Source organism: Gorilla gorilla, chromosome 11 (genome assembly GCF_029281585.2).
Source record: "Gorilla gorilla gorilla isolate KB3781 chromosome 11, NHGRI_mGorGor1-v2.1_pri, whole genome shotgun sequence".
NCBI classification, from domain to species: domain Eukaryota; kingdom Metazoa; phylum Chordata; class Mammalia; order Primates; family Hominidae; genus Gorilla; species Gorilla gorilla.
The window spans coordinates 39,573,851-39,586,450 of NC_073235.2; the positions used below are offsets into that span (position 1 = coordinate 39,573,851).

At 34.4% G+C, this 12,600-nt stretch overlaps 1 protein-coding gene across 1 annotated transcript in view; it reads left to right on the forward strand.

Annotated features, from left to right (window-relative positions):
* THSD7B (thrombospondin type 1 domain containing 7B) overlaps positions 1 to 12,600 on the forward strand; it is a 913,367-nt gene that overhangs the window by 284,727 nt on the left and 616,040 nt on the right. The window contains exon 3 of the mRNA XM_019021646.4: positions 6,582 to 7,392. Coding sequence (XP_018877191.3) covers positions 6,582 to 7,392 — 811 coding nt within the window. The remainder of the gene's footprint in view (positions 1 to 6,581; positions 7,393 to 12,600) is intronic.

The window sequence follows — 12,600 nt, forward strand, 5'->3', positions numbered from 1 at the left end:
AGATTTTTTGGCCTCTCTTCCCTCACCCACACCTTAGACTGCAACATTTATGGAGCCTTTATTCTTCCCTTGCAGTCTTAGAACTGTTCTAATAGAAACCAGCGTGATATAGAGTTACAAATCACTGGATTGGGTGTGTGTAAATAAAATTGTCAGCCCCATTTTTGCTCCAAATGATTGTGTGACCTTGGGCAAGTCACTGAATTTGTCTAGGCTTTACTTTTTCCTGCAAAAACTCTGGGCTGTAAGATTCTCTTGCCACTCCTACATTCTAGGAGGTTAGCAGGATGTAGGTTTTAGTGATCCTAAAGACCTACTTGTGTCAGATTGCTGTGAAATATATGAGGTTTGAGAGTCTTTTTTAGGCTTTAGAATTTTTAGAAAGTAGCATTCAAACCAGAAATATTGATAAACAATTTTTAAAAGGTGGTTTTCTGTCTCCGTGATGTTTGCATTAGCTGATGAGTGGTTCAGATACATGTCTAATCTGCTTTGCTGCCGAGCTACTTCTAACGGATGTTCTAGACACTGGCGACTAATAATTTGTAATCAAAAGTAAGTAACAGAGGCATTTTGCTTTTCAGTCAGAGGCATCTGTCCACAAAGATGAAATGGATTTACAATGTGCTATTAGTGCCAAACAAAAACACAATCATACAGAAAGAGGTGGGAACATTAGCAACAAAGCTTATGCTTACTTGAGGTATAAATATTCCATCCAAATGCTCTACGGTAGTCTGCTATGGAATCATGAACTGCCTTTATAAGTAAATCTTTAAGTGTGTGAAAATGAAGTTGTATGTTACTTTTGCTGTTGAATTTTTCTAATGAGATTTACGGGAATACTTTAGCACACATATTCAGGCCACGAATGTACCATGAATGTTTTTTATTTTTTTAATGATTTTGATATAACTGAAATTTGTTTTGTTGTTGCAAAAAGTGCAAATGGAATTTTTTAATGAAATGCAACAGAGCTTAAGTTTCCTCTCATTTAAATTCTCATATGTTTGTACATTTTCTTTATTTAGTATTATCCAATGTGTAACTCAGTAATGGATATATCTGATGAGCAGGTTTTCATTGCTAGTTTAGAAAGTATTGAGTGGCTTTGTGCATCCTCCACTAGTGGAAGTTATTGATGATCATAATTGATTTAGAAATATAGACTTGGAAACTGTCATCCCTTCCTGTTTCCATCAGTGAGCCTGCCTCAGGGCTGACTCTCAACTTCTGGCTTGCTGCTATGGATCTAGTGAGCTCTGGGAAACAAAAGCATTAAGATTGTTAATACTGTGTATAAAGTAAGTGTAAATAGGCCTAAAGGAAGGACCAAACACCCTCTTCAGGAGTAAATTGGTGTTACACTTAGTGCACAGCATTAACAGATATTTAATGCCTTGTTTATTTTTGTATTCTCAGAATCTAATACACTACTCGTCAAGTAATAGAGAATGAATAATTGTTGTTATAATGAATGAATGTTCAGATGTCACTTCTTCTCATTGCTTGGGTTCTTAGATGCATTTTAGAAAGTGAACTTTCTTAAATAAATGTCTGCTATAGAAGAGAAGTATTATTTTAATTATTCCATAGTTGATGCGGTAGCTTTTTGAGAAGTAAAAGTCACTACATTAACCTATTGGAAGTGAAGCATCTTATAAGTAAGTCAATGTTGTTTTAAATCCGATTTTGTAATTCTGAGGTTTATGAGTGCTTTGATTTAGTAATTATTCACAAATAGTTTGCTTACGTTGCTAAAACTCTGCATCATTATTCATGTCATCTCCCCATACCCCTTGCCCAAGTTAAAAATAAAGCAATGTCAGTATAATAAAAAGCTGTGACAGGGAAAAATGAAAAATAAAGCAAACATCTCTTCCTATTGCATGCATGGTATTAAATCAGGTTTGCCACTTCAAATAGTGGCCAGTACTGTGCAAGAGCTATGGAGAGTATGCTTATTTTCCTTGTCCTCTGGAGCCTCCTTTTTCGTTTGTTTCAGGCATTTTATTGAACACCACACCTAAAATTCAGGCATCCAGCATGCTTTCTTAAATGTGATGATTTATGTTGGGTGATGCATGCCTCCAAAACTAATCCAGTTAAGGGTAACTTAATTAAGAGGATAAAATTTACCTGTGCTTTTCTGCTTCTAGAGGAATATTACATTACAACATTCACATATTTGCATTTCCTGCAAAAACACAGGCAGAAAAAAAGACAAATCACAGAGCCTTAAATTTGAAAGTGACCTGCGAGTTTATCAATGCTACCCTTCCAAGTCCAAAGAATTCACTTCTAGGCCAAAATTTTAATGTGTTAATGTGTGATGTGGCTTAAAATACTTAGATTATTCAACAGCAACTATATTCCTCTCACAAAAAGGGTAGCAAGTTGCAGATATATAACTCTTTATATAATGTTTGCCCAAGTAAACAGATACAGAACTACTGTCCCCATTACATCATTGAAGTACTTTCTGAGAAAGCAACCAGCATGAGTTTTATTAATAGTTTAGAGCTACATTACATCAGTAGTCAAACTTTTAATACTTAAATTGTTCTAAATTTTGTTTTATTTTTGTTACTTGGTGTCTGTTTTTGTTCACTAGGCATATAAAAATTCTTGACATTTAAAAACATAGTTTCTTATGTATTTCTTTAGATTATTTGTGAATACTCTTAATATATAATACATATATATTTTGTAATAAAAGCAAGGTTTTTTTGTATGTAGTAAATGTAAAGGTAATCTTCTTTCTTCATGCAACTGCTTACATTTTTAATTATTTCTTCTATTTTTGAACTTGGACAAGAGATGTAAGATTTCTCAAACTGCCAGTCACATTTTACTTCAATATTCATGTTTTTTTGAAATGGCAAAACCCCTCAGGGCTGTGTGATTTTCACTCATGTATGTATTGAAAGTTCATAGCCAAATACAACTGAATAAATCATGGAGCACATTTTCTCTCCATGCCTGAGAACTGCAAATGGCTATAGGTCAATTGCTGAAAGGTCTTGTCTTCATCTCATATGTCTTGTTTGTAATTTGTTTTTCATTTATTCCATGTGTACACAATTCAGTTTGCATTTGCTTGTTATTTACATGTTTTTTGGTTGTCCTCAAAGTTTGCTTTAATATAAGGAGGAACTATTCTAGTTTGACTCTGCCTTTCTAAATGTCCTGACCAAGGTTTATTAACATGCATGTGTCTTAGTTCACAAGAGCCACTATCCTAAATTTCCAGGCCAAGGAGTGGGGAGTAATTGTTTATGTACTGCCTTCATTACCTGTTTTACTCATACCCAAAGGAATATTAACATATATAACATAATATTGAATTAACTCATATCAACAAATAATATAGCTTAATATTCCTTTGGATAATTTTTAGAGTTAATATTGGATGTGAGTTAATTTTGGATTAACTCATATCCAAATAGGAGATCATGGCTAAGCTAAGAAACATCTTCAGTGATAGCAATTTTAATTACTTAATAGTTATACTTTTTTTCTCCAATGATATAGAAAAAATTTTGCTGCTTGATAAAATTCTTCATTTGATCTTAGCCAAAAGGCTAAGCAATTATTCAGAAAAATTCTGTAAAGAAAGAGGAGATGAAATCTAAGGGAAGAATAATATTTCTAAAGTTTAAAATAGTAATGATTTCAAATAACCAGAAAAGAGATAGCTTATTTTGAAAGTGGAGAATTTATAATAAAAAAAATAATAAGAGAATGTCATAGTCAAATGCTTTAAAAGTAAAGACAAGAGTTACTTGGCCAGATATTCTAAATGAATTAAGTGTAATATTAATTTTTGAAGATTGATCAGAAATAGGTCCAACTTTTCTGATCTTACTTTCATTAATCCACGCAAAAAAAAATTCCTGAGTGGAAAATTGTGTATGCTTAATACCTAATCGAATAGAGATAAACTGACAGCCATTACTTAAAAATCCACAGTGCTCTACAAAAAAAAATTTTCTTTAACTTTATCCAATAACTGTTTTATATTATTCAAGATTAATTTTAGATTTTAAAGTTTGCTGTGTTTGTATATATTTTGAAATATTCCTTTACTGAGTAACTGTGGGAATTTTGGGGCAATAATAAAAATTTATATGAATTGTCTGACATGATGGACAATGAATAGAACACTTAAACTGAAACTTCTCTAGAACATTAGGACAGAGAAAGCCTCCCAGTCACTTTTAAGTAACAAGAAACATCTCAATTTGCAAAGGAAAGAATTGTGAGTAATCTACGTCACCGGAATTGTGGGTGGCTGATTAAGTCAGCCCGTGCTAAGATCGCCGTTTTCAATGCGTGTTCTCTATACTATAAGCAGTCTGTGCTGGGATAACAGACTGGAGGAAGGTAGTGGGCAAACTCAGGGGCATTTTGGTAATGAAAGCTAACCTGCTCCAGTGAAACCTGTTCTGTTTCAGCAAGAGAAGCCTCTAGTATGTTTTCTATGTTAATCTCTCTCACGAAGTGGCAGAAGGCATTGACACTGTAACCTGACACGCTATTGCCAAGAATGCCAGGTGTATATGGCTAGAACAGGGATGTGAGGAAGAACTGAGATGACCAGGTGCATTAGAACCAGACCCTTTTGTCCTACTAAAGTGACAGATTCTCATTTTAGTGTGTGGCCCCAATGCAGATAACCTGCTTCTCTGGGGATGTATATGTTTCTTCCTAAATGCATGTGACTAAGTACATGTCTACTATTTGTACAAATGTAGTGGATGCTGTGAAAATATTTTTCATGGAGTAATTAAACATCATTTGGGGCAGCTGGTCAGATTCAGGGAAAGAGAGAGAGCTTGTGTAAATTCATATGCCTCTTAGGGTCTGAAGTGCCTTATGATCATCACAGTCCTGATACAGGGACAAGGGTACCTAGTTAAGCTGATAAAACTTTTTTTTTTTTTTTAATTTTAAGTTCTGGGATACGTGTGCTGAACATGCAGGTTTGTTTCATAGGTATACATGTGCCATGGTGGTTTGCTGCACCTGTCAACCCATTATCTAGGTTTTAAGCCCCTCATGCATTAGGTTATTTGTCTTAATGCTCTCCCCACCCTTGCCCCCCACACCCCGACAGGCCCTGGTGTGTGATATTCCCCTCCCTGTGTCCATGTGTTCTCATTGTTCAACTCCCACTTATGAGTGAGAACATACAGTGTTTGGTTTTCTATTCCTGTGTTCGTTTGCTGAGGATGATGGTTTCCAGCTTCATCCACGTCCCTGTGAAGGACATGAACTCATTCTTTTTTATGGCTGCATAGTATTCCATGGTGTACATGTGCCACATTTTCTTTATCCAGTCTATAATTGATGGGCATTTGGGTTGGTTCCAAGTCTTTGCTATTGTGAATAGTGCTGCAATAAACATACGTGTGCATGTGTCTTTATAGTAGAATGATTTATAATCCTTTGGGTATATACCCAGTAATGAGATTGCTGGGTTGAATGGTATTTCTGGTTCTAGATCCTTGAGGAATCACCACACTGTCTTTCACTAGGGTTGAACTAATTTACACTCCCACCAACAGGTTCAGATTACATATTTAAATAAAATGAAAGAGAAGAAACTATTTTTTTCATTGTTGTTGACACAAAATGTGATTACTTGCTGTCCTTGTGAAAAGATACCAACTTTCTGGATAAGGCCTGCTGGTATGTCTGTAGATGAGATGCAAAAAATATGATAAACGTCAATGGGCAGCTCCCTCATCTGTCCATTTCTTGGACTCTTTCCTACACAAATGAATTAGTTAATTAAAAGATCTGGTGTATTACAAGCTAATGTTGGAAACTTTACCTGGAGTCAGTACCCATCAGAAATCAAAATGAGTACACTTCAAGGATTCTAGGGGCAGAATTTCCACAGACAATTCAGTGCTGCTGCTTCTCTTATTACCTTACCTTTCCCCTGCACCCCATTGTTATTTTCATGCAATTCACTCTGCAAGTACTAACCAAAACTGAGGACAATTATTTTGAAAATGAAAATAGGATACTTTGGCAACTTAGGGTGTTAAACATATCTCTCTTCTGAGCTTCTTAGAGTTTGAGCTGAAAGACTGGAAATATGAAAAGTTCTACTTTATTAAAATCCTGGCTTTAGGGCTTTTCTTTTAGATGAAACACCACCTCAGTGGAAAGTATTCATATTGAGTTAGATGTATAGGCTTTGGAACGTAGTAGTTATAATGGTACCAATCATTTATTAAATTTGTATTGTCTACTTGACACATTGTATCATTTATCTTCAGAGCAATTCTACAAGTCGGTGCTTTTATTATCTTCTACTTTATATAGGTGAGGAACTTTCTAAGGTTTAGAAAGTTGAAATAATTCATCCAAGTTTACATTACTGATGGAATGCTTATTTCAACAAGAGTGTCCACATTCTGAACCACTAAATTATATTGTCTCTGTTCCACCAAAATTCCTAATTTCATACTGCTTGTGTTGGAAAGTGTGTTAATTGACTTCTACTTACCTGTGAATTGCTGAATGTAATCTCTGAGTAATTAACATCCTTGTTTTTCTGCCTGTAGGTCCCTGGGGAAGGTGTACAGGAGACTGTGGTCCCGGAGGAGTCCAGAGTCGGGCAGTGTGGTGTTTTCATGTTGACGGGTGGACAAGTCACCTGTCTAACTGTGGTGAGAGCAACAGGCCTCCAAAGGAAAGAAGTTGTTTCCGAGTCTGTGACTGGCACAGTGACCTCTTTCAGTGGGAGGTTTCTGACTGGCACCACTGTGTGCTTGTTCCTTACGCTCACGGTGAAGTCAAGCCTCGGACTGCAGAGTGTGTGACGGCTCAGCATGGCCTGCAGCACCGCATGGTGCGCTGCATTCAGAAGCTGAACCGAACTATGGTTGCAAATGAAATATGCGAACACTTTGCCCCTCAGCCTCCTACAGAACAAGCTTGCCTCATTCCTTGTCCCCGGGATTGTGTAGTATCTGAGTTCTTACCATGGTCCAACTGTAGCAAGGGATGTGGGAAGAAATTGCAGCATAGAACTCGCGCGGTCATAGCTCCCCCTCTCTTTGGTGGTTTGCAATGTCCAAATCTGACTGAGTCAAGAGCCTGTGATGCTCCCGTTTCCTGTCCTCTTGGGGAAGAGGAATATACATTTAGCCTTAAGGTTGGACCATGGAGTAAATGCAGACTGCCTCATCTTAAAGAAATTAATCCAAGCGGAAGAACTGTTCTGGATTTTAACTCTGATTCAAATGAGCGAGTCACCTTTAAACGTCAAAGTTACAAAGCACATCATCATTCGAAGTCTTGGGCAATAGAGATAGGTTATCAAACCCGGCAGGTTTCGTGTACAAGAAGTGATGGACAAAATGCTATGTTAAGGTAGGAGACCTTTGATGGTTGTATTTGATTCACCTAAAATATTTTATAGTGCAACTTTATAAAGCTTCTTTATGATTTTCTACAAAGCGAAAATGGCAATGAGGTTTATAATTTGGGTTTTTAGACGTTTCATGTAAGAAATTTTTAATTTCACTGGGAGGTTTTCAAAATTGCATAGTTTAGACCAAGCAGTGTTCTAGCATTCTTGTGTGATTAGTAATGCAATTATATATATAGGATAAGTCATATATTTCCACATTTTATCAAGACAGTAACTAGTATAAAAATAGATCTGCCATTACAACAGTGATAGAAGACTAAGGGGCTTCTTATAATGATAAAAATTCAAGTTCAATTTCAAATTTGGGATATGAATTATGTAAATATTTTTCTTTTTCAGAACATTTGTCCTTTAAAATTTTATTTTTGTTTTTATTTGTTTACTTTTGTTTTCACTGTTATCAACATTCTTTGACATCTGTGTTGTACATTTTTTATACTAGCAATAATACCAAAAAGTTGTTCCAAGAGTGCTTTCTTTGGCATTATTTTGATAAAGGTATTAACTTGCGCAAGCAGTAATTAGAATGACCTACTGGAGAAGAAATAAACTATTAAAGCAACAGCTTAGGTTTCAAATTTATGCTTGTTTTATTTTAAATTGTAGTCTAAAACATCATGACATAAACTCACAGAAATATATTGAAAGTAGTATTTGTTTAATTTTACCCCAGAGGGTCTTAAATGAAGCATTTGTGTATTACTAAGTTTCTTCCAAATTAAGATGCCTTTCAATAGTACTTAAATTACCAAACAACATAATGCTTGTCTTTAGAATTAATCATTCTCATCAGTTGCTGCCTTCTTGGGATCCACAGCTGACCAGGAGATGCCCAGAAGACTACCACTGTTGTTTATGAACAAAGTAATGTGATGATTGGTTTTTTTTCCATTTGACTTCACAAATGAGTATATTTTATCCTTGATGCTTCATTCTGATTTATGCCATATGAAATTGGCAAGTCCATTGAAGAGTGATTTGCAGCTTTTTATTGCCTACTTCTTTGAAGTCCAGATTAAGCAAATGATTCATGCAATTTGTTTGAATGTGTGTGGGGTTGTGTAAATACGTTGTTTTCTTAATATTCCATACTGTATTGCTGAAGTGAGCATTACATAGAATCTTTTCATTTTGTTTGCGCATTTTTGCAATGTTTTTCTTTTTTTAATAGACTTGATTTTTCAGATCAATTTTTAAGTTTTCAGAAAAAATGAGTGAAAGTACTGAGTTCCTGTATACTCCCTGTCTCCAACATATAATTTTTTCCTATTATTAACATCTTGCATTCATGTGATAGTTTCATAAACAAACATTTCATAGTTACATACACAAACATTGAGTGCATAACACAGTTCAAATTGTGTTCCCCTCCCCAAATTTATGTATTGAAATTCTAACCATGAGTGTAATGTTTTTAGGAGGCATGGGGCCTTTGGGAGGTAATTATGTCGTGATGATGCAGTTCTCATAGATGGGATTAGTGCGCCATGAGAGCTTCCTCTCACTCTTTTGCTGCCATTTGAGGATACAATGTGAAGTCAGCAGTCTGCAAGCCAGAAGAGAGAACCCACCAGAATGTGACTCTGCTGGTACCCTGGTCTCAGACTTTCAGCCTCTAGAACTGTGAGAAATAGATTTCTGTTGTTTTTTAAGCCATCCAGCTTCTGGTACTTTGTTATAGCAGCTTGAATTGCCTAAGACTAACTGTTATAAAAATAAATACCGTAGTTTGGGAATTTAAATGAGAAATTTATTTCCACAGTTCTGGAGGCTGGAAAGTCCAAATTCAAGATGTGTCTTGATTTAGTTCGTGATGAAGGTTGTCTTCTTGTCTTAAAGATGGCCATCTTCTTGCTGTGTCCTCACATGGTGGGGGGGAGAGAGAAAAAAAGAGAGCACTCTATTTCTCTTCTTATAAGGGCACCAATCCTATCACAAGGGCTCCACTCTCATGACCTGATTACATTATAAAATTCCCATATTCAAAATGGAGGTTAGAGTTTCAACATTTGAATTTTGGAGGAACACAATTCAGTGTGCAGCAGGTACATTGGTTACAATTGATGAGCTAATATTGATACATTACTATTAATAAAGACTATAGTTTACATTAGGATTCACCCTTTGTATTGTACATTCTATTGGTTTGACAAATGAATAATGACATGGATCCACCATTACAGTATCATACAGAGTAGTTTTACTCCCCTAAGTATCCCTTGTACTCTATTTACTGATCCTTCCCTCTCTCCCTGAGAACCCCTGGCAACTACTGACCATTTTACTGACTGTCCCCAAAGTTTTGCCTTTTTAAAAAATGTTATATAGTTAGAATTATATATGTAGCTTTTTCTGGTTGACTTATTTCACTTTGCAATATGCATTTAAGTTTGCTCCATGTCTGTTTGTGACTTGGTAGCTTATTTCTTTTTATCACTGAATAATATTCCATTTTGTGGTACTATAGTTTGTTCATTCACCTACTGAAGTACATCTTGGTTGCTGTCAAGTTTTGGCAATTTTGAATAAAGCTGCTATAAAAGTTTATGTGTGTAATTTTTTGTGAACATAGGTTTTCAAGTCATTTGGGTTAATATCAAGTAGTGCAATTGCTGTATGGTATAGCAAGAGTATGTTTAGTTTTGTAAGAAACTGCCCAGCTGTCTTCCAGAATGGCTGTGCCACTTTTCAATGCCACCAGCAATTAGTGGAAGTTCTATTTTGTCACATCACTGGGATTTGTTGTCAGTATTTTGGAGTTTTGCCATTCAAATAGGTGTGTAATGGTATCTCATTGTTTTAAATTGCGATTCCTTAATGACATGTGATGCTGAACATCTTTTCATACACTTGCTTGCCATCTGTATATATTATTTGATAAGGTGTCTATTCAGATGTTTGTGTATTTTTTAATTGAGTTGTTTGTTTTCTTATTGTTGAATTTTAAGAGTTATTTGTATATTTTGGATACCAGTCCTTTATCAGATATGTGTTTTGCAAATATATTTGACAGTCTATGATTTGTGTTTTCATTTTCTTGATGGTGTTGTTCACAGAGAAAATATTTTTAATTTTAATGAAGTCCAACTTCTCAATATTTTTTCAAGGATCTTTTTTTTTTGGTGTTGTTTAAAAATATCACTAAACCCAAAGTCAACTGAATTTTTATCATATTTTCTTCTATGAGTTGCATAATTTTGTTTATTATATTTAGGTCTATCATTCATTTTGAGGTTTTTTGGTGAAAGGTATAGGGTCTATGTCTGCATTCTTTTTTAAAAAGATTATTATATGTTCAGTTGTTCCAGCACCATTTATTGTAAAGAATATCTTTTCTCTATTGAGTTACCTATGCTTTTTTGACAAAGATCAGTTGACTATGTTGATATGAGTCTGTTCTATGCCTTCAATTTTTATTCTATTTTACTATCTATTATTTGTTAGTAACACGATGTTTTGAGTAATGTAGTTTTATAGTAAATTGTAAAGCAGAGAAGTGTCAGTCTTCCTAATTTTTTTCTTCCTATGTGTTGCCTGCTGTGAATCTTTTGCTTTTTCATATAAACTTTGGAACTACTTTTTGATATCCACAAAATAACTTTCCAAGATTTTGATTGGGATTGCATGTAATGTAAGATCAATTTGGGAAGAACTAATATATTGATAATACTGAGTCATCCTATTCTGGTACATAGGATATCTCTCCATTTATTTAATTCTTGTTTATTTTGTCAGGGTCTTGGAGGGTTTTTAAAAAAATATATCTTGTACATATTGTGTCAGATTTAGATTAATTTACCTTTTCTGGTGCTAACATAAATGGTATTGTGTTTTTAATTTCATATTCCAATTGTGCATTGCTTGTATAATAAGAAAACCGTTAACTTTTTATATTAACCTTGCATCCTGCAACTTTGTTATAGTCACTTATTATCCAGAGATTTCCATTGCTGTAGTTGTTGATTTTTTGAGATTACTTACATAAATAAGCATGTCAGCATGTCATCTGCAAAAAAAAAAAAGGAAAAATTGTTGCTTTCTCTCCAATCTGAATATGTTTTCTTTATTTTATTTTCTTGTCTTCATTAGCCAAGACTTCCGGTACAATGTTTTACAGGAGTGATGAGAAAGGACATTCTTTTTTTTTTGTACTGGGAAAGAAATCTATGCTGTCACCATTAAGTGTTTTGTTAGCTATAGGTTTTTTTTTTTGTACGTGTGTTAATGAAGTCAAGGAAGTTCCCCTTCATTCTTAGTTTTCTGAGAATTTTCCTTATAAATAATCATTAGATTTTGTTAAATATTTTTTCTGCATCTATTGATCTGATTATATGATTTTTGTTCATTAGCCTGTTTATGTTATGGATTACATTAATTGATTTTCAAATGTTGAACCAGCCTTGTGTATGTGGAATAAGTCCCACTTAGCTGCGACATAAATTCCTTTTATATAGTGTTGGATTTGACTTGCTAGTATTTTATTGAGACTTATTTCATGTATGTTTATGAGAAATGTTGATCTTTGTTGTCCTTACTTGTAATGTCTTTGTTGTGATGTTAGGGTAATGCTGCCCTCTTCGAATGCATTGGAAAGTATTTTCTGCGCTTTCATTTTCTGAAAGAAATTGTTGAGAATTGGTATAATTTTCCCTTGAATGTTTGGTAGTGAACCCTCTGGACCTCATGCTTTCTGATTTGGAAAGTTACTAAATACTGGTTTAATTTCTTTTAACAGATTTAGGACTATTCGTATCATTGATTTCTCTTTGTGTGTTTTGCTAGATTTTGTCTTTCAAGGAATTGGCTCATTTCATCTAGATTATCAAATTTAGGGACATAGAGTTGTTCATAATATCCCTTTTTCCTTTTAATAGCTATGGGATTATTAATGATTACCCTTCTTACGTTTCCAGTATTAATAATTTGTATTCTCTCTTTTTTTTCCTATCCTGGCTAGAGGTTCATTAATTTTATCAGTGCTTTTAAAAACCAACTTTTGGTTTTGTTGATTTTTTTCTATTGATTTTTTTTCTATTTTCATTGATTTTGACTCTGATTTTATTATTTCTTTTCTTCTGCTTACTTTAGATTTAATTGCTCTTCTTTTTCTAGTTTCCTAAGGTGGAAACTTAGGTTACTCATTTGAG